The 21,158-nt window shown below is 47.9% G+C and overlaps 2 protein-coding genes across 2 annotated transcripts; one reads left to right on the forward strand and one right to left on the reverse strand.

Moving 5' to 3' along the window:
* Nucleotides 1-825: 825 nt before the first annotated feature.
* On the forward strand, nt 826-2,108 carry LOC310890454 (olfactory receptor 14C36-like; the record flags this gene model as incomplete). The annotated part of the gene is made up of 1 exon (XM_083852810.1): nt 826-2,108. Exon 1 carries the CDS (start codon nt 984-986, stop codon nt 2,106-2,108), a length of 1,125 nt encoding a protein of 374 aa, XP_083708936.1. The 5' UTR covers nt 826-983.
* Nucleotides 2,109-19,613: 17,505 nt separating this feature from the next.
* Nucleotides 19,614-20,815, reverse strand: LOC310890449 (olfactory receptor 14C36-like). Its single transcript, XM_083852805.1, has one exon. It carries the CDS (start codon nt 20,695-20,697, stop codon nt 19,762-19,764), a length of 936 nt encoding a protein of 311 aa, XP_083708931.1. The 5' UTR covers nt 20,698-20,815; the 3' UTR covers nt 19,614-19,761.
* Between the last annotated feature and the right edge of the window lie 343 nt (nt 20,816-21,158).

The following is a 21,158-nucleotide window of genomic DNA, read 5'->3' on the forward strand; positions in this document are numbered from 1 at the left end:
GTGGAGTGGAATCTGAGTGAATCTGAGCACACAGCTTTTGGGATGGGGTCTGTGAGCATGGACAGGGAGGAGACGTGGGGACAGAGAACGCACTCCCAGCAGGGACATGGGCAGGCGGTAAGAGGGAGCTGCTGCCACAAACGCTGTGTGAGGGATGGCTCAGGCACCTCCCTGCCATCCCCTGAAGGGCAGACGCCTTCCCTGGGACACCCCCTGCTCTCCTCTCCCACCAGCACAGCCTCTGCCCTCAAGCCCCCGGTGTTCCCAGCAGGAGCTGCCTCCTCTGCAGCCAGAGCTGCAGCAGAGGAGGGTCTGCTGAGTGTCTGTCTGTCCCTCCCTGGCCTTGCCTCCCCTGGCAGCAGCACACTGGCATTCCTGCTGGCTTCTCCAGCTGGCCGTGCTGCTGCTGTTCTTATTTCCAGGCTGGCTGGGGATGGGGGTTTCACACGCACATGGAGTGAGCCCTCAGTGTGCTTAGGGGAAGGGGGATATGGGGACAGGGTCAGGGGTCTGGAGTTCTGGCCTTTGCGCATGGATTCTACTGCTCTCAGTAGTGTCCAAGTTCTTCTCAGGTGAACCTCAGGGTGCAATTGTCCTGTAGAGACACCAGCACAGGGCAGCTGACACCAGCACTACTGGACAGACTAGCTGTGCTCTCTGAAGGACACTCTGCAGTAAAGTGACAGTTTCTTTGTCTTCAAGGATCCATCGGGTGTTACTGGGAGTGCAGCAGAAATGCCTAGGATTTCTGTCTTAAAAGCAGTACTCAAGTGTTACAGGGCAGCTAGAACAAAAAAATACAAACGACTACAATAAAATCTCCACAGCCCTGCTTGGCAGTTGGTTGAGCTGTGAGCAAAACTAGGGCAAAAATCTTTGATATCAGGAGTGAAGTGAATTTTAGATTACCCCATGTTCCTTTTTACCTCTGGCTGTAGACAGGACTGACTCTTTCACTGCCCAGTGCCAAGTCCTCTGCTCCCATGGGCACCCTCAGGAATCAACAGGGAGTATGCTTCAGAGGGAATTTCCAAATGTCTGCCTGGAAGTTTACAATCATTTGGGGAGATTTAAATGAGAAATGGAATGAGTTTTCCTCTGATAAGTCTGTGGTAAATTATTCTATTTCTGTTCCACGGGCAGGACCCCATACCCATAAACAGCAGAAAATGCCCAACAGAAGCACCATCACTGAGTTCCTCCTCCTGGCATTTGCAGACACACGGGAGCTGCAGCTCCTGCACTTCGGGCTCTTCCTGGGCATCTACCTGGCTGCCCTCCTGGGCAACGGCCTCATCCTCACCGCCGTAGCCTGTGACCACCGCCTCCACACCCCCATGTACTTCTTCCTCCTCAACCTAGCCTTCCTTGACCTGGGATCCATCTCCACCACTGTGCCCAAAGTCATAGCCAATGCCCTCTGGGACACCAGGGCCATCTCCTATGAAGGCTGTGCTGCACAGGTCTTCTTTTTTGTCTTCTTGTTTGGAGCAGAATACTCTTTTCTCACCGTCATGGCCTACGACCGCTACGTTGCCATCTGCAAGCCCCTGCACTACGGGACCCTCCTGGACAGCAGAGCTTGTGCCAAGATGGCAGCAGCTGCCTGGGGCAGTGGCTTTCTCAATGCTGTCCTGCACACGGCCAGTACATTTTCCCTGCCCTTCTGCCAAGGCAATTCTGTGGACCAGTTCTTCTGTGAAATTCCCCACATCCTCAAGCTCTCCTGCTCAGATGCCTACCCCAGGGAAGTTGGGGCACTTGTATTTAGTGTTTCTTTAGCCTTTGGTTATTTTGTCTTCATTGTGGTGTCCTATGTACAGATCTTCAGAGCTGTGATGAGGATGCCCCCTGAGGAGGGCCAGCACAAAGCCTTTTCCACGTGCCTCCCTCACCTGGCTGTGGTCTCCCTGTTTGTCAGCACTGTCATGGTTGCCTACCTGAAGCCCCCCTCCTTATCCTTTCAATCTCTGGACCTGGTGGTGTCATTTTTGTACTCAGTGTTGCCTCCAGCAGTGAACCCCCTCATCTACAGCATGAGGAACCAGGAGCTCAAGAATGTAGTGAGGAAATATATGACTAGATATATATATGACTTCATAATATGACTTAAGTCATATTATTATGTCTTATTATGAAGTCATAATATGACTTCAATATATGACTTCAGAAGCCATGAATTGCCAGTCTGCTTCTGCATATGACTCATAATATCAATTATTACACAAATGGCCAATATTCTTTTGTGTATTTGTTTGTGTGCATGTATGTGTTTAATTTTTGCATAAGTTTTTCTTACTTTTAAATCGACTAATGTTGCCCGCTATAATGATATGATTTATCCCATTTCCAGTTCAGTATGTATGTGTTGAGTGTACATACTGAGACTTCGTTCATGTGGAGTGTGTTCCAAACATGGCAGAGATAATGAAAGCCTTCTCTGCATCTAACAGTAGCAATGGTGCTAACTACTCCCAAATAACTCCACACATGGGAAGTCAAAGATTGCTCTTTCACCCTCTTTCTAACCCTGCCGGTTGAATACAACCGAGCATATTTTATTTTCTTTTGTGTTCACAGGAATCCTGAGTGAACTGCATGTGGACAGCTGGAGAATCGCAAACCAACAGTTTGGATTAATAATGCTATGCTTTACCCTGATCTTGATGCAATTACAGACCTTAAAGGAAACTTAGCTGCTGTGCACGGAGCTGAGGTGTTTCACCGTGACATCTAACCATGTATTGTAGAGCTAGAGATGACTCTGGCTAGTTAGCATGGTTACACAGACGTTCTCTGAAACAATCTCAGCGCATGCCACAGGATGCAACTGTGTTATTGGGAACAGGGTTAGGTATATTAAATAACTGCTACTACAGATGACCTAAGAAAATTGGAACGACCAAGAAAATCATCCTTATTTGCCTCAGGAGCAAGTCAATGGCTTCTATCAGACATTTTACACCACTGGGAACAAACTGAAGAAAATGATCATCAATTAATTGTAAATGCCCTTGGAAAAACTCAGGGCAATACCTCCCTTGCCTTGGGCTGCATCCAAGCACGGTTATGAATACAATCTGTAGCAGCAGCTATTATTAGAGAGGGAGAAGGAGGCACTTTGCCCACTGAAATTCGAGAATTGATTTGGGATAATGCTTCAGAATTTGAAAAGGACTTTCAAGCATGGTGGCAATTAGTCAACTTCACCTACTCTGCAGAAAGTGATAAAATTATTGCCTTTATACTTACCATAAGTAATGCCACCGTATACAATGTATATCCAGTCATTGCATTAGGACTCAGTCATAATGGAACTATACTTTATCCTAAGGAGCATAAAGTATGGGCCCATCAAAAGGGAGGAAAGTGGCAAACAATTGATATAAATGCATGTATTGTGCATGAACAAAAAGGCTTCATCTGTGAGAGTAACACATTTGAAGCCCAAGACATTTGTCTTGACACTGAACAAAATATTTGCCACTTTGAGATACATCCTAATGATACCCTTGAAACTGTACTTGTATATATTGGGAAAGGCTGTGTTTTCAAGAGAACCCATTGTGATTCTATAGTCATAGATAATACTATTGTAGATATCAGTAATCACTCTAATGTTTGTGTTTGTAATTTTACCAAAATTCTAGGTTGTGATTTTAGTTACTCAGCTCCTGTAACCTCTTGTCAACTTATTGCGCCCCATTATATTCTGCTTCATCTGCCGCCTACTCCTATTGGAATGAACCTTACCTTGGTGAAGAAATTGCTGTTACATGAAGACTTAAAGAGGCTGATGAAACAAGTCCAAGAAAATGGATGAAAGACTTTGGTTACTGACCATCATGATATAGAAGTACATCAAGTGATGGAAAGAGTAAAGAGAGATGAAAAACACCATTGGTGAGACACTTTGGATGGTTGCCAGCTGCGACAGGAATCTTCAACAAGATGCTTCACCCTGTTGTCGTTTTGTTGATACTCATTGTATTATGCTTTTAGTTTGTATGTTAAACTCAGGATCATGACGGAACATTTAGTGTCCCTACACAATGTACATACACTTGATAATCCTCATCCCGAGAATCTATGTGATATCACCGACATTCCGACTGTCATTAAGCTTGAGTGACTATAGTCACAGGGTGGATTATGTGGTATAATTGCCTAAAGTAACTAGGAAAATAAAACCAAGATTCACATTTTAAAGAAAATGTACAACATTGAAGAGGCTTTCCAGGTAGGGTGTAGCTGCATTACCTGAGCGTTCCCTAGGCTTCCAACCTTAGATGTTGTCACATTGGGGGAACCTGGTGTGCTGAGTCTAAGGAACAGTGCGGAGCTTAGAGTGGAGTGGAGACACCATGGCTAGGCTCTGTGACCAGGTGGGAACTCGATTGTTCTTGTGCATACTGAGACCGAAGAGCTGCACTTTTTCCTACCCTGAGCCAACAACCTTTCATGTTTTGACAAATGCTATACTCTAGTGTACTTTTGCTCATTATAATATCATTATAATACCAAAACACACCTCTGTCCCAAAAGCTACCCGCCTCCAAGGTGAAACGGAGACGGGAAAACTTTTCACCAATCATAACTAAGATATAGAATCATAGAATCATAGAATATCCCGAGTTGGAAGGGACCCATAAGGATCATCTAGTCCAACTCTTGGCACTGCACAGGTCTGCCCAAAAGTTTAGACCATGTGACTAAGTGCACAGTCCAAGCTCTTCTTAAATTCAGACAGGTTTGGTGCATTGACTATGTCCCTGGGGAACCTGTTCCAGTGTGCGACCACCCTCTCAGTGAAGAACCTCTTCCTGACGTCCAGCCTGAACTTCCCCCGCCTCAGCTTAACACCATTCCCATGGCTCCTACCACTGGTGTTTACAGTGAATAGGTCACCTGCCTCTCCACTTCCCTTCACGAGGAAGTTGTAGACTGTGATGAGGTCCCCCCTCAGCCTCCTCTTCTCCAGGCTGAACAGACCCAGTGACCTCAGCCGCTCCTCATGTCTTCCCCTCTAGGCCCTTCACTATCTTCGTGGCCCTCCTCTGGACACTCTCCAACAGTTTAATGTCCTTTTTGTACTGTGGTGCCCAGAACTGCACACAGTACTCGAGGTGAGGCCGGACCAGTGCAGAGTAGAGCAGGACAATCACCTCCCTCGACCAACTAGTGATGCCGTGCTTGATGCATCCCAGGATACAGTTGGCCTTCCTGGCTGCCAGGGCACAGTGCTGCCTCATATTCAACTTGCTGTCAACCACAACCCCCAGATCCCTCTCTGCAGGGCTGCTCTCCAGTGTCTCATCGCCCAGTCTGTACGTATAGCCAGGGTTGCCCTGTCCCAGGTGCAGGACCCGACACTTGCTTTTCTTAAACCTCATGTGGCTGGTGATCACCCAGCTCTCCAATCTGCCCAGATCTCTCTGCAAGGCCTTTCCACCCTCATCCAAGTCCACAACTCCTCCAAGTTTGGTGTCATCGGCAAATTTGCTCAAAACACCTTCTAGTCCTACATCCAAATCATTTATAAAGACATTGAAGAGGACTGGCCCTAAAATGGAGCCTTGAGGGACCCCAATAGTGACCATCTGCCAGCCAGATGCGGCCCCATTTACCACAACCCTTTGAGCCCTGCCCGTCAGCCAATTGCTCACCCATTGTATGATGTTTTTCTTAAGTTGTATGCTGGACATTTTGTCCAGTAGGATCCTATGGGAAACTGTGTCAAAAGCCTTGCTGAAGTCCAAAAAGATCACATCAGCTGGTTTACCTTGGTCAGCTAGGTGGGTGATCTTATCATAAAAGGAAATCAAATTTGTTAGGCAGGACCTACCCTTCGTGAACCCATGTTGGCTGGGACCAGTGACTGCATTGTCCCACAGGTGCATCTCAATAACTTCAAGAATCATCTTCTCCATAATTTTACCAGGCACTGACGTGAGACTGACAGGCCTGTAATTGCTAGGGTCTTCTTTCTGACCCTTCTTGAAAACTGGGACAACATTTGCCAGCTTCCAGTCTACTGGGACCTCTCCAGATTCCCAAGATTGTTGAAAAATAATTGAGAGAGGTCCCGCGATGACATCAGCCAGCTCTTTAAGCACCCTGGGATGGATCCCATCCGGACCAATGGACTTGTGTGGATCCAGGTGGAGCAGCAAATCCCGCACACGTTCAGGAGTTTGTCATTCCCACCATCATGGTCCTCCCGCTCAGGGCACCCAAGGTCCCGAAGCCCATCATCAGCATTGAAGACAGAGGTGAAGAAGGCATTAAACATCTCTGCTTTGCCTATGTCATTGTCTCTGAGAAGACCTTCCCCGTCAAGTATCGGACCTATGTTTTCTTTGGTTCTCCTTTTTCTGTCAACATATCTAAAAAAAACCTTTTTTATTGTCTCTCACAGACATGGCCAGCTTTAACTCTGGTTGGGCTTTGGCCCCGCGAATTTTCTCCCTACAAATACGAACAGCATCCCTGTATTCCTTCCTTGTCGCCTGACCCTCCTTCCAGTAGCCGTACACTTTCTTTCTCCGCCTAAGCTACACTAGAAGATCCCTGGTCAGCCAGGCCAGCCTTCTGCCCTGCCTGCCTGCCTTCCGATATTTTGGAATCGCCTGATCTTGTGCTTTTAGGAGGCAGTGCTTAAAGACTGACCAGCACTGATGGATGCCTATGCCTTCAAAAGCAGCTTCCCAGGGGACCTTGCTGACTAGTTCCCTGAGCAGCCTGAAGTCTGCTTTCCCCATATCCAGGGCTGAAGTTTTGGTGGCAGTTTTCCTTCTGTCACCATAAATTCTAAACTCAACCACTTCAAGGTCACTATGACCGAGACAGCCGCCAATTGCCACGTCTCCCACAAGACCCTCTCTGTTCTCCAGCAACAGATCAAGGAGGGCACCTTTCCTAGTTGGCTGCCTTAGCACCTGCACCAAGTTATCATCTAGGTGCCTTATGAACCTCCTGGACTTGCTCGTGTCAGCCGTGTGGTGATCCCAGTTGACGTCTGGCAAATTGAAATCCCCCATTAGGACAAGGGGAGTTGATCTTGAGGCATCTCTTCGTTCTGTAAAGAAAAATTCATCGGCATTGTCGTCCTGGCCAGGTGGTCTGTAATAGACTCCCACAATGGCATCCCCTTTACTTGTTCGTTCCTTAATCCTTACCCAGTATAACACTTGGTTATACTGTGTGTCTCTGCAGAAACTTAGAAATCTCTATAGAGTCTTTGTGCCTTTTAACGTGTTAATTTCCAGGCCGCACACCTGTGTATTTCATGCATGCTAGCTTGCTTTTGCAGACAATAAATTATTGCTGGCAATCCAAAGGACCTGTGTACCTGTTGCTGTAATAATTTGCACTTAATTACATTGTTCCTAGCCGTGATAGTTCTCACTGAATGCGACTAGAGTAAGGGCAGTTACACATTATTGGTGAATCTGTGACCGTGGTAGTTCGGTGCTGGGGGCGGTTATACGTTATTGGTGAATCTGATCGGACCCGTAACGGCTAATCCCTGAATCCGACCAGACCTGTAACGATTAATCGGCTACACTTCTTAACGTGACAGTGGAGCCAGTCTCTCTGTGAATTTAAAAGAAATAAAGAAGCCAGCACTGACTTCTTTTCCTGACATCCTTCTTGTGAGACCTGGTCTGGCTCTGCAGTCCCATCCCAGCAGCATGGCCAGGGAGCACCAGCACTCGGTGCATGCAGAGCTGCTCTCTTGCCACTGCCACCCTCTCCTGCTGAACCCTGCTGGTGGAGTCAGGCCTGGCTGCTCCTGTAGATTGGTGCCAGTGCTGCTGTGGGGTTGTGCTGGGACTGCAGGCAGGGACAGGCAGTGGGCACGGCAGTGGCACAGCTGGCCTCCACTGCAGCACTTTCCTCCTAAGAGGGGCTCTCCTCCAGGCACTGCCTGAAGGCTGAGGCCTTCCTGCAAATTTGCTGTCAAGAACAAGCCCAAGGAAGAGACTCCAAAGCGGCTCTGTGCTTTGCTTCTTTCCACATGGGCTCTGTGTGATGAGAGCAGAGTCCTAGCATGGACTTTTAATGATTTGTGGCTGGTTCAGAGGTTCCCTGTTAGTTGCCAGTGCCCTTGGAGATGATGAATGTTCCCAGTTCCTAGGCACTTGGGCTCCACAGCACACAATGGGGCGGATGGCTGATGATAGCACCTCACAGGACTGGAAAGTAACTGGTTCCTGTATGTCAGGGAGGCTGGGAGTCCAGCAGCATTGCCGTGGGCTTGAAGGATCACAACCTGCTCACTTCTGCCTGGGCAGGTCCTGGGCCAAACAGTGGGTGTTTTGTAGGTGTGGTATTATGAGGGCAGTGCCTCAGAATTTCCTAATCCAGTCCCATGTGAATGTCTGTAAAGAGGATTGTGAGTTGAGCTCTTTCTGAAGTAGCTGACAGGTCATCCTTTGGCTCCTGGCCGGGATCTCTGCCATTAGTCTCACATCTGCCAGTGTCCGTGATAGGCCAGCAGAAGGTACCTGATTTGTGTGTGGGTTTTGAGATCCACTGTTCCTACGTACCTGGTAAGCCCCATAGAGGAACAGGTCTTGGACAGGGGTTGTCATGCCAGAGGTTTCAGCTTCTGCCTAAAGTCATCCTGACTTGTGCTGACGACACAAAGCTAGGAGGAGTGGCTGATATCCCAGAGGGCTGTGCTGCCATTCAGAGGGACCTCGGCAGGCTGGAGTGTTGGGCTGAGAGGAACCTCATGAATTTCAACAAGGGCAAGTGCAGGGTCCTGCACCTAGGGAAGAATAACCCCAAGCACCACTACAGGGTGGGGGCTGACCTGCTGGAGAGCAGTTCTGCAGAGAGAGACCTGGGAGTCTTGGTGGACAGTAGGCTGACCGTGAGGCAGCAATGTGCCCTCGTGGCCAAGAAGGCCAAAGGTATCCTGGGCTGCATTTGGAAGAGTGTTGCCAGCAGGTCAAGGGAGGTGATCCACCCCATCTCCTCAGTTCTGGTGAGGCCACACCTTGAATATTGTGTCCAGTTCTGGGCTCCCCACTACAAGAGGGACATAGAACTACTGGAGCAAGTCCAGAGGAGGGCTAAGATGATTAGAGGACTGGAGCACCTGTCGTATGAGGACGGGCTGAAAGAGCTGGGCCTGTTTAGCCTGGAATAGAGAAGACTGAGGGGAGACTTCATTACTGTATATAAATATCTGAGGGGAGGGTGTCAAGATGATGGTGCCGTTCTCTTTTCAGTTGTGCCCAGTGACAGGGCGAGACACAACAGGCACAAACTGAAGCACATGTGGTTCCGGCTCAATGTGAGGGGGCACTTCTTTAGTGTGAAAGGTACAGAACACTGGAACAGATTGCCCAGAGAAGTTGTGGAGTCTCCTGCTCTGAAGATATGCAAAACCCGCCTGGATGCCATCCTGCACAATATGCTCTAGGTGATCCTGCTTGGCAGGGAGGTTGGACTAGACGATCTTCCGAGGTCCTTTCAAACCCCGTTCTTTCTGTGATTCTGTGATTCTTTGATCCTTCATGCCTGAGAGAAACTGAAGCATGCATGAGGGCCTGAGAAAAGTTGCCCTGTATCCATTGGACCCATTCTAGAAACAAAACTCGTAGGCAGGAAGCACAAATTTGTGGTGGTGTAGAGCTGCTGGGCACATGCTGCAGGGTGCTCCTACTGACATTTGTGTCCTTTTCCATTCTGGCTTAGGTTCCACTTCTGTCTTAGGAATGCACTAGCCAACAGAGGTGAGACAGATACTCTAATATCATGAATGTCATCAGAAAGCTGATCTCAAAAAGATGACTGATATGGGGAAGTAAGGAGAAGCATGGAAAGGAGTTATGTGAGGTCTGAGGGAGGGAAGAGGAGCCTGGACAACAGAAATTAATGATTTTGTAGAGGTAAGAGGTTTCAGGTAATACTGATGCTGATTTAACACTGAATTAGAACATTGATGTAAGGTCGTTGCCATATTTTAAACAGTAATCTTAATCCCTAAACCTAAATGCTACTCCAACACCCTGACAGGAATCCACTACTCTACTGTTTGAACTCAAAATATTCCTTGAAGTAAAACACAGCCCATAGATCTTTGCCCTTGCCTTTACTCTTTTGCTCACCCTAATCCCTGCCCTTAACACTAGCATTAAAATCCTCTATTAAACCTAGACTTCTAGGCAGACGTAAAACAAAAAACTATTCCACAAAGCTTGCCCATAACCTAGTCACAGACCTGACACCCTAAGCAGAACAACACATTTGCTAAATTTCTAACCCAGAAAAGTGAGTCCTAGTCCCTAAGGGACTAGAGAGGTCAGCTCTACCTCTGGGTCTTCTGCACCAGTGAGAGGAATGTGACTGTGAAAGTGACTGCGATGTCACTTCTGTCTCTGCATTTCATACGGCAGCAGCAGGAACACGTCACAGAAAGGGACTGTGAAGTCACTTCTGTCTGGAGTAGATGACAGATCACCTTTGACTTCTACCTGGGATCTGTACTTTTTGGCTGACATCTGCCCGTGGCCCTGGTACGCCAGCAGAAGGCACCTGGTTGGCACGCTGACTGTGGGATCCCCTCTGCCGACATACCCAGGAGGATCCAGACAGAAAGAAGGCCTGGATATGGGTTGTCCTGACCCTTCTGCTTGAGTATATGACTGGACAGCAGGAGGCACAAGGTTTGGGTGTGTCTAGCCAAGAAGCTGCAAGACCAGCAGCAGGCCCATGGCTTGGAAGATGCTGGTGAGGTGACTTGTGTCTGCTTGGCTGACAGGCCTCAAGAAGGCTGATGAGTTGGGATGCCTACTTTGGGACGGGTTTCCACCCTGATGGAGCTTTCTTTGGTATTAGGAAAGAGCAGGAGAGAAAAACGGCCACAAAGTGCAATGTGGAAGGGTGGCACGGGCCACGAGGAGGAAGAAATGTCCCTCAAAGGGTAGTGCTGTGGTACCAGAGGTCATCCAAAGAGTGTCCGTGATAAGACCCTGGCTTTGTGTTTCAGGGAACAGCTGCTGAGGGTTGATGAGACATTGGTGAAGTGATGGAAATGCCAGGAGGAGAGCAAGATGGTGAACAGAGATGGGTGTCTGCAGACTTCCAGGGAATAGGGCAAAGTGTGGGACAGCATAGTAAGGCCTGCAGAGGAGAAGGCAGAGGGTGCTGGCAAGAAAGGAAGACTCCAACAGCCCTGATGTTTTTTTCCTCTTGGCTAGAGCTTATAAGAAGACAAGATAATATTCATTGCAATGGAGCCTCATTGCTTCCTTGATACCCTGTGCAGGGGTGGGGAGATGTCATAATGAAGTTCTTTTCGTGGCATCACACAGCCCACCACATCCCACAGACCTTCAGGAAGAGCCCTGAGCCAGACATGGGGTGCAGGATCTCCCCTCCCAGTGCCTGTGGTCAGGCCTTGGCCCTTCTGCTTCACTAAAAACAACCGAGACTTTTCTCAGCACAGTGTCTTTACCTGTCTGTAATCATGGCCTCCAATTATCTGCCCTAACAGGTTCCTTGGGAGGATTTGTTAGTAAGAGCCCTCAGTGGGGTCCATTAATACTCCAAGTCACTTCAACTTTTCCTGCTGACTTCACCTTCTCAAGTGGTTACATCATTCTCCTCTCAGTACCTGAGCTTTGTAGACTCAGCACCAAAATACTCCACAGAACTCATTAAAATGCAGAAACTCCTAAGGAGCCCTATCTCTCCCATAGTTTTCTTCAAGTCTTCAAGACTTGTACAGCTAATTGGAGAGCTTTCATGGAGTAGTTATGGAGGAAGATTTCAAAAAGCACCTAATAAAAATCTTTTCTCATCTTAAAGGATGCATTTAGTTGAATTTAGATTTGGAGCATTATTCTCTAATTGATATTGATCCTGGGTGTCTCCTTCGGAGACCTGCACAGGGAGGAAAAGCAGACTCTTGAGGTCTGACTGCATGGACAACCTTGTTCCTCACCACCCCAGCCCTGCCATTTCTCTCATTGGCTCTTGCATCACTTTTCCTTACACCAGACTTCGGCACAGAAGTCTGCCTCTGGATGTTACAGCTTCTTGTCACCAGCTCCTACCTGCTTTCCTTAGAGACCTGGCTGCACACAGACGCAGAAGGGTTTCTTCTTATTTCAAAACAAACAACAGGAAAACGTGCTGCAATTTTCCAAAAAGCAAAGCAAGAACCTCATCTTGTATGCCTCCTGAGAGGTTTACCTTCCCAAAAAGATGACTGTACAAGATGTCTTTTATACTGACAGACAGGAAATTGTAAGCATTAAGATTAGTATTAAACCTTATTGATATTATTTCAATAATAAATGATGATGAGCTTTCTAAGGACACAATTAGACAGACTGCTGATAGATGGGCAAGCTTCAACTCCCGGAAGCTCAAAGCAGCAACTGGTTTTGCAAGGGTGGTCTGAATGATCCAGGACTAAGGGGAGGGCAAACCAGGAGAACCATGGGAAGTGCATAGGTCCAGACAGGCAGCTGGAAAGGGGACATTCAGCAGGGTCTGTTTAATGAAGACGGGTTTTCTGCCTGGAAGATGAGGGAGCACACCATGATTGACAAAGCAATGACAAAGCATGTAGAGGTGAACATCGGTATTTCTTCTCCTACAATGACCTTAGATCCTGAAAATTCACATTTCTTCATGATAAAAACTACACTGTCTGACATTTTACAGAGGGATTGAGTCATCTGAGGTGATGAGTACTTGCTTTCTTCTTTAAGTACTGTGGAAATTACTGGGTATTCAGGCAGAGCTTTGCTGTCAGACCAAAAGCGATCAGTGTCACCTCCAGTGGCCCCGGTGCATCTAAAGTAATTCCCTGGACTGGCAGCTGTCAGAATGAACCTTCAGGAGATCTGAGCCCTTTGGGGGATTCAGATGGAGCCTGGTGCAATTCCCAGGGCACATTCACTGTCAGCAGTGGTCTTTGTCCATGAAACTTCAGCCCAGCCCAGCACATTGAAACCCGTTCAAAGACAAACCCCTTCTTCAGTGGGTTCTTGGGACTGACCTAAAGTTGAAGTGTCCACTGGGAACCCAAGATACTCTCCCTCATTCCTAGTAGACTCCTGAACATTCATTAAACTGCTTGAGTCATCTGTGGTAAATTCTAGCTGAAAGACTTAAGAACAGGGCATTTCAAATGGCTGAGACAGAACCCATCAGCTTGCCCCACTTCGGAAAATTGTCCCCTTCCAACTACAGGTATGAAAGTGAAAAATGTGAAATGACCTGTCTGATCAATGCACAGAGTAAGGGAAAGTCATAGGAATTGTGCTACAGTGGCAGAAGGCAAAAAGCACTGCATTGTGCCTCAGACTGATCAAGGAAATCTAATCTTGAGATAAAACAAGCACTCTAAGCTGAGTGAAGGATGTTGAGTTGTGGCCTAAACTGAAGAAGGATTTTGATCACTGGTGAAGCAATTCTCTTTCTATGGCATCACAAATGTGCTTTACACAAGCACCATAACACCTATATGTAATTTCCCACCCTGGCTCTCTCATCCTGTGGGGCAGGGGAGAGGGAGCTGACAGCCAAGGGACGCATTTGGGTGTGGAAGGTGGGGCCCAGCAGAGACAAAGATTCAGGGAAGTGCACTGGTGTGGTGGTTTTACTCGGGTGGGCGACCAAGTTCCACTATGGCCACTCTACCACTCCCCTTCCTGAAGGGGGAGAAAATACAACACAAAGGGCTCAAGGGTTAAGATAAGGACAAGGAGATCGCTCAACAATTATCGTAATGGGCAAAACAGACTCTGAGGAGGGAGACAGTAAGATTTATTGTCTATTACTAACAAGCTAGATTAGTAAGAAACAAACAAAAGAAACCAAAAACGCCTTACCCCCATCCACCCTCTTCCACCTCCTCCCTCCAAGCAGCACAGGGGAACGGGGGAAGGGGGGTTGTGGTCAGGCTATAGCACTTCGTCTCAGCTGCTCCTTCTCGGTCACTCTTGTCCCCTGAGCTGTGGGGTCCCTCCCATGGGATGCAGTCCTTCCCGAACTGATCCAGCGTGAGATTCCCACAGGCAGCAGCTCTTCAAGAACTGCTCCAGATATGCGTCCATAGCATGGGGTTCATCCCTCAGGAGCAAATTGCTCCAACCTGGGTCCCCCATGGGCAGCAGCTCCTGCCAGGTCACCTGTTCCTGTGTGGGCTCCTTTCCATGGGCTACAGGTCCAGCCTGGAATCTGCGCTGGCAGGGGTCCTCAACAGGCCGCAGCCTCCATTGGTGCAGGTCCACCTGCTCCTCCATGGTCTCCTCCACGGGCTGCAGCGTGGAACCCTGCTCCACCAGGGTACTCCATGGGCTGCAGGGGGACAACCTGCTTCACCATGGTCCTCACCACAGGCTGCAGGGGACTTCTACTCCGGCGCCTGGAGCACCTCTCCCCCTCCTTCTTCACTGACCTTGGCACCTGCAAGGCTGTTTCTTACTCCTCTCACTCTCCCAGCTGCTGTGTAGCACAGCGGTCTTTTTTTTTTTTTTTTTTTTCCTTGTCTTAACTATGCTCTCACAGAGGCACAAACAACATCGCTTATTGGCTTGGCTCTGGTAATCAGTGGGGCCCTTACCTAACATGGGGCAGCTTCTAGATTCTTCTCACAGAAGCCACCCCTATGGCTCCTTGCTACCAAAACCTTGCCACGTAAACCCACTACAGCTGGAGAGCCAAGGAGTGGTCAGCAAGACTCGCTCACCCTTTAATAGTCCTATATGGCCAGTGCGAAAGTCTAATGGTGAGTGGAGGCAAACAGTGGACTATCACGGCCTGAACGAAGTCACGCCACTGCTGAGTGCTGCAGTGCCGGACATGCTAGAACTCCAATACAAAACTGGAGTCTAAGGCAGCCAAATTGTACACCACAATTGATATCGCTAATGCATTTTTGTCCATCCCTTTGGCAGCAGCATGCAGACCACAGTTTACTTTCACTTGGAGGGGCATCCAGTAGACCCGGAATCGACTGCCCCAGGGGTGGAAATACAGCCCTACCATTTGCCATGGACGGATCCAGTCTGCACTGGAACAAGGGGGAGCTCCTGAACTCCTGCACTACATAGATAACATCCTCGTGTGGGGCAACACAGCAGAAGAAGTTTTTGAGAAAGGGAAGAATATAATCCAAATTCTCCTGACAGCTGGTTTTGCCATTAAACAGAGTAAGGTCAAGGGACCTGCACAGGAAATCCAGTCCTTGGGGGTAAAATGGCAGGATGGACGTTGCCATATTCTGATGGATGTTATCAACAAAATAATGGCTATGTCTCCACCAACTATCAAAATAGAAACGCAAGCTTTCCGAGGCCTTGTGGGATTCTGGAGAATACATGTTCCAGGCTACAGTCAGCTTGTGAGTCCTCTATATCGAGTGACTCGAAAGAGAAACTATTTTGAGTGGGGCCCCGAGCAACAACAGGCCTTTGAACAAATCAAACAAGAAATAGCCCATTCAGTAGCCCTTCGGCCTTTCCGTACCAGACCAGCTGTGCAAAACATACTTTACACTGCAGCTGGGGAGTATGACCTCACCTGGAGCTTCTGGCAGAAAACCCCTGGAGAAACTCAAGGTTGACCTCTGGGGTTCTGGAGCTGGGGTTATCGAGGATCAGAAGCCAATTACACCCCAACTGAAAAGGAGATACTAACAGCATATGAGGGGGTTCAAGCTGCTTCAGAAGTTGTGGGTACAGAAGCACAACTCCTCTTGGCACCACGGCTACCTGTGTTACATTGGATGTTCAAAGGGAAAATTCCCACTACACACTATGCATCTGACGCTATGTGGAGTAAGTGGGTAGTGTTAACTACACAGCGGGCTCAAATGGGGAAACCTAATCACCCAGGAATCCTGGAAGAGATCATGGACTGGCCAGAGGGCAGGGATTTCGGAGTACCAACAGAAGAGGTAACTCGTGCTGAAGAGACACCACATTATAATGAGTTGCCAGAAGACAGAAAGCAGTATGTGTTGTTTACTGATGGATCTTGCTGTGTGGTAGGGAGCCATTGGAAATGGAAAGCTGCTGAGTGGAGTCCTACACGACAAGTTGTGGAGGCCATGGAAGGGGAAGGCGAGTCGAGTCAGTATGCAGAAGTGAAAGCCATACAACTAGCCCTAGAGACTGCCAAAAGACAAAAACGGCCAGTTCTGTATATCTACACAGACTCATGGATGGTGGGGGTGGCTGCAGCAATGGAAATGGAGCAATTGGCAGCACAGAGGTAAACCTATCTGGGCTGCTACCCTGTGGCAAGATATTGCTGCTCGGGTAGAAAACCTGGATGTAAAAGTACATCATGTAGATGCCCACATGCCCAAGAGCCGCGCAACTGAAGAACATCAGAACAACGAAGAAGTGGATTGAGCTTCAAAAATTGACGTGGCTCAGGTGGATCTGGACTGGGGACGTAAGGGTGAGTTGTTTGTAGCTCGATGGGCCCATGAAACATCAGGACATCTGGGGAGGGATGCCACATACAGATGGGCTCGTGATTGAAAAGTGGACCTGACCATTGAGGCCATCACATAGGTTACCCATGACTGTGAAACATATGCTGCGATCAAGAGAGCCATGAGGGCAAAATCTCTATGGAACAGGGGGAGGTGGCTAGAGTTTCACTACAGTGAGGCCTGGCAGATTGACTACATCGGACCACTCCCACAAACCCGCCAAAGCAAATGGTATTTACTCACTATGGTAGAAGCAACTACGGGGTGGCTGGAAACATACTCCGTAAACCATGCCACGGCCCGAAACACCATCTTGGGTCTGGAAAGGCAAGTGTTATGGTGTCATGGTACACCAGATAGAATTGAGAAATGACAATGGGAGTCATTTCCGAAACAATCTTGTCACCTCCTGGGCCAAGAGGCATGGCACTGAGTGGGTGCATCACACCCCTTATTACCCACAAGCCTCTGGAAAGGTTGAGAGGTACAATGAACTGTTAAAGACTATGTTACAAACATTGGGTGCTGAGACATGGAAACGATGGGACATAAATCTATCAGAAGCCACTTGGCTAGTTAACAACAGAGGGTCTGAAAACCAACCTGGTTCTGCTGAAATAAAACCCTACACACAGTGAGAGGAGCTAAAGCCCCCGTAGTGCATGTAGGAAAGTGGATGGGGAAGGTGGTGTGGGTTGCTCCTGCCTCGGGAAAAGCAAACCCACTTGTGGGATTGTCTTCGCCCAAGGACCGGGGTATACCTGGTGAGTGATGCAAAAGGATGGGGATATCAGGTGTGTGCCTCAAGGAGATTTAACCTTTGGAGAAAACTAATCTGTAATCTAAGTTACATGTTGTAGGAAGACACTACAGGATCAACGACAGGTCAGCTTTGCAAGGAACCGGGCAAGTGCAGCAATGACTCAAGCTAAGCTGGTGCTGGCGTCCAGATATCCAACTCTGCCTGCCCTGAGTGACCACTTTGGAAGATGAAGACTAAATCATCACCAGTTCTTATGAACATTTTTTGAGAAAGACCTATAGAATGAAAAGATGTACCTACCTATCAATCTGTTAAAGGACAAGGAACAATGGTTATGAGAATACTTACATACTAAAGTATGTGGGACCTAAGTGTAACACTAATGTTATGGAATAAGCGGTGGAGGTTGTACTGGGTCTGGCTGAGATGGAGTTAACTTTCCCTACAGCAGCCCACACAGTGCTGTGCTGTGCACTTGTAGGTAGAACAGCATCAGTATCACACCAGTGTTGTGTCTACTGCTGAGCAGTATTGGTAACGCATCAGGACTCCCTCCAACCCCTAAGAACCAGCCAGCTGGGGGTGGGTAAGAGGTGGGGAGAAGGCATCACCAGGGCAGCTGACCTAAACCAACCAAAGGAATATTCCATACCATATGATGTCACACTCAGCAATAAAAAGTGGAAAAAGGGAAGGAGTCAGGAGGGGTGGGCTCGTTATGAAAATGTCTGTCCTCCCAAACAATGGCTACATGTATTGAAGCCTTGATTCAGGGATGTATTCAAGCATCGTTTGTTGGTGGGAAGTAGAGAGTAATTTCTTCCCTTTTTCTGGATGTTTCCACACAGCCTTTGCTTGGTGTTTTTTGGTTTGGTTTGGTTTGGTTTTGGGTTGTTTTTTGTTTGTTTGTTTGTTTGTTTTCCCCTGTAGTTAAATTATTAATTTTCCCTTAAAAATAACTGTACCTTAACAATTATTTTTCCTTTAATTAAATTATCCTTACCTCAACCCATGAATCCTTTCCTTTCCTTTCCTTTCCTTTCCTTTCCTTTCCTTTCCTTTCCTTTCCTTTCCTTTCCTTTCCTTTCCTTTCCTTTCCTTTCCTTTCCTTTCCTTTCCTTTCCTTTCCTTTCCTTTCCTTTCCTTTCCTTTCCTTTCCTTTCCTTTCCTTTCCTTTCCTTTCCTTTCCTTTCCTTTCCTTTCCTTTCCTTTCCTTTCCTTTCCTTTCCTTTCCTTTCCTTTCCTTTCCTTTCCTTTCCTTTCCTTTCCTTTCCTTTCCTTTCCTTTCCTTTCCTTTCCTTTTTCTTCCCCTCCCCTTCTGAGGAGACGGGTGAGAGAGCATTTCTGGTGGAGTTCACATACCTAGCAAGGTAAAAACACCACAAAAATAAAAATAATTTTTAAAAATGTTTCAGAAAATAATATAAATAACAATAATAGCAAATGGGTGTCCTCACTTTTTTTGAAAAAAAAAAAAAAAAAAAACTGAGTCCTGTAAGGATTGTGGGTCCATTATTAATGATGAAGAAGTATGCATCGAAATAGTTTCCTCACTGCATTCTTGATCTCCTTCTTAGTCATGCTGTAGATGAAGGGATTCACTGCTGGAGGCACCACAGAGTACAGAAATGACACCAGGTTCAGGGGTAGGGAGGAGATGGAGGAGGGCTTCAGGTAGGTAAACATGATGGTTCTAAAACACAAGGAGACAATGGCCAGGTGAGGGAGGCACGTGGAAAAGGCTTTGTGCCGGCCCTGCTCAGAAGGCATCCTCAACAGGACCCTGAAGATCTGCACATAGGAAACCACAATGAAAATGAAACATCCAGCACCTAAATAGACACTAACCAGAAGAACCCTAGCTTCCCTGAAGTAGGTGTCGGAGCAGGAGTGCTTGGAGGAGTGCTTAAGTCTATCCTAGCCGAAACCAGAACTTGGGGTCATATGCAATTCACTTTGGAGGGAACGAAAAAGGAGTAGGGCTGTTTCTGAGACCACTTGAAGAAGGTCCTGTAACTCAGACATATTGCTGTTAGAGCAAAGGTGGCCGTTCAGAGGAGACCATGTTATTCAGGCTGTCCACCCTGTTAGCCAAGGGAGCTTGCACCATGTGACTCACTCTGGGCAAAGAGTTGGCTCTGTGCTGCTATCTGGCCACCGGGACTGCTTCTCCATGTGGCAGCTGGGCTCTTGGTCCTGAGCCCCTCCTGTATGCTGGCACTGCTCCCCCAGCTCCAGAGAAGATGGGAGAAGATGGCAGCTGAGACTAGTGAAGTTCTCATGGCTTCTTTATTGTTTTATCCACACAGGAATCCTTGTTCTGCAAGAATATAAGATGATTGGGTGAAAGTAAATAATAAATAAAACGATTAATAGACAGGATACCACAAATAGAATTAAATCAAAATCACAAGTTCAAGGAAATAATAATAATAATGATAAAAATAAAACAATATCAAGCTATTGTATTAAGATATATTTTTTTAGATAGCCTGTTTGTCCCGTTAGTATTATAGGCACATTATTGATGCTGAAGAAGCATGCATCCAAAGAGTTTCCACAAGGCATCCTTGAGCTCCTGGTTCCTCATGCTGTAGATGAGGGGGTTCACTGCTGGAGGCACCACCGAGTAAAGAAATGACACCACCAGGTCCAAGGATACGGAAAAGTTGGAGGGGGGCTTCAGGTAGGCAACCATGGCAGTACTGAGAGTCAGAGAGAAAATGGCTAGGTGAGGGAGGCACGTGGAAAAGGCTTTGTGACGGCCCTGCTCAGAGGGCATCCTCAGCACTGCCCTGAAGATCCACACATAAGAAAATGAAATGAAAACAAAACATGCAAATGCTAAACAGAGACTAACTATAAGAACCCCAACTTCTCTGAGGTAGGCATTTGAGCAGGAAAGCTTGAGGATCTGGGGAATTTCACAGAAGAACTGGTCCACAGCATTGCCTTGGCAGAGGGGCAGGGAAAATGTATTGGCCGTGTGCAGGACAGCATAGAGAAAGCCACTGCCCCAGGCAGCTGCTGCCATCTGGGCACAAGCTCTGCTACCCAAGAGGCTCCCGTAGTGCAGGGGTTTGCAGATGGCAACATAGCGGTCATAGGCCATGAGAGTGAGAAGGGAATACTCCACTCCAATCAAGAAAACAAAAAAGAAGACCTGGGCAGCACATCCTTGATAGGAGATGGCCCTTGTGTCCCAGAGGGCATTGGCCATGGCTTTGGGCAGAGTGGTGGAGATGCATCCCAGGTCGAGGAGGGCGAGGTTGAGGAGGAAGAAGTACATGGGGGTGTGGAGGCGGTGGTCGCAGGCTACGGCGGTGAGGATGAGGCCGTTGCCCAGGAGGGCAGCCAGGTAGATGCCCAGGAAGAGCCCGAAGTGCAGGAGCTGCAGTTCGCGCGTGTCTGCGAATGCCAGCAAGAGGAACTCGCTCACGGAGCTGCTGTTGGGCATTTGCTGCCCTTCATCAAGAAGACTCCCAAAGAAAAATATTAATTGACTGTTAGAGGAAATTCCTGTGAGCAATGCTCATTTCTTTCCTCATTGAAACCTTCACATTGCCTTTCTTTTCAGGGGGATCTTTGTCTCTCTCCCTAGCTCAAGCCATGCTTTGTGCTGGCTGAGTGTCCTGTACACAGCAGCCACCTCTGCCCATCAGCCCCCTGATGGGCAACTTGTGCTCCAGAGCAGTGGTAAATGTTGTTGTTGTTGTGGGGGCAAACCTCAGTCAGAGGTCATATCCAGGAGGGCTGCTCTGTCCAGACACTGGTGCCCAGCTGCTGGCTGCTTGCAGCACTCAGCTGGGAGATGGCTGCACTCAGAGGTTGTGCTGGAAAATCACCTGGGCTGTGCTGGGAGAAGAGTGCACCAGCTCCAAGTGCAGATGGAAAAGCCTCCCTTTTAGCACAGCTGTG

Source organism: Anser anser (assembly GCF_964211835.1).
Source record: "Anser anser genome assembly, contig: HAP1_SCAFFOLD_51, whole genome shotgun sequence".
Lineage (NCBI taxonomy): Eukaryota > Metazoa > Chordata > Aves > Anseriformes > Anatidae > Anser > Anser anser.

What these genes read in the sequence shown, in the direction of transcription:
- LOC310890449 (XM_083852805.1), bottom strand. Translation starts at nt 20,697, where the DNA reads ATGCCCAACAGCAGCTCCGTGAGCGAGTTCCTCTTGCTGGCATTCGCA.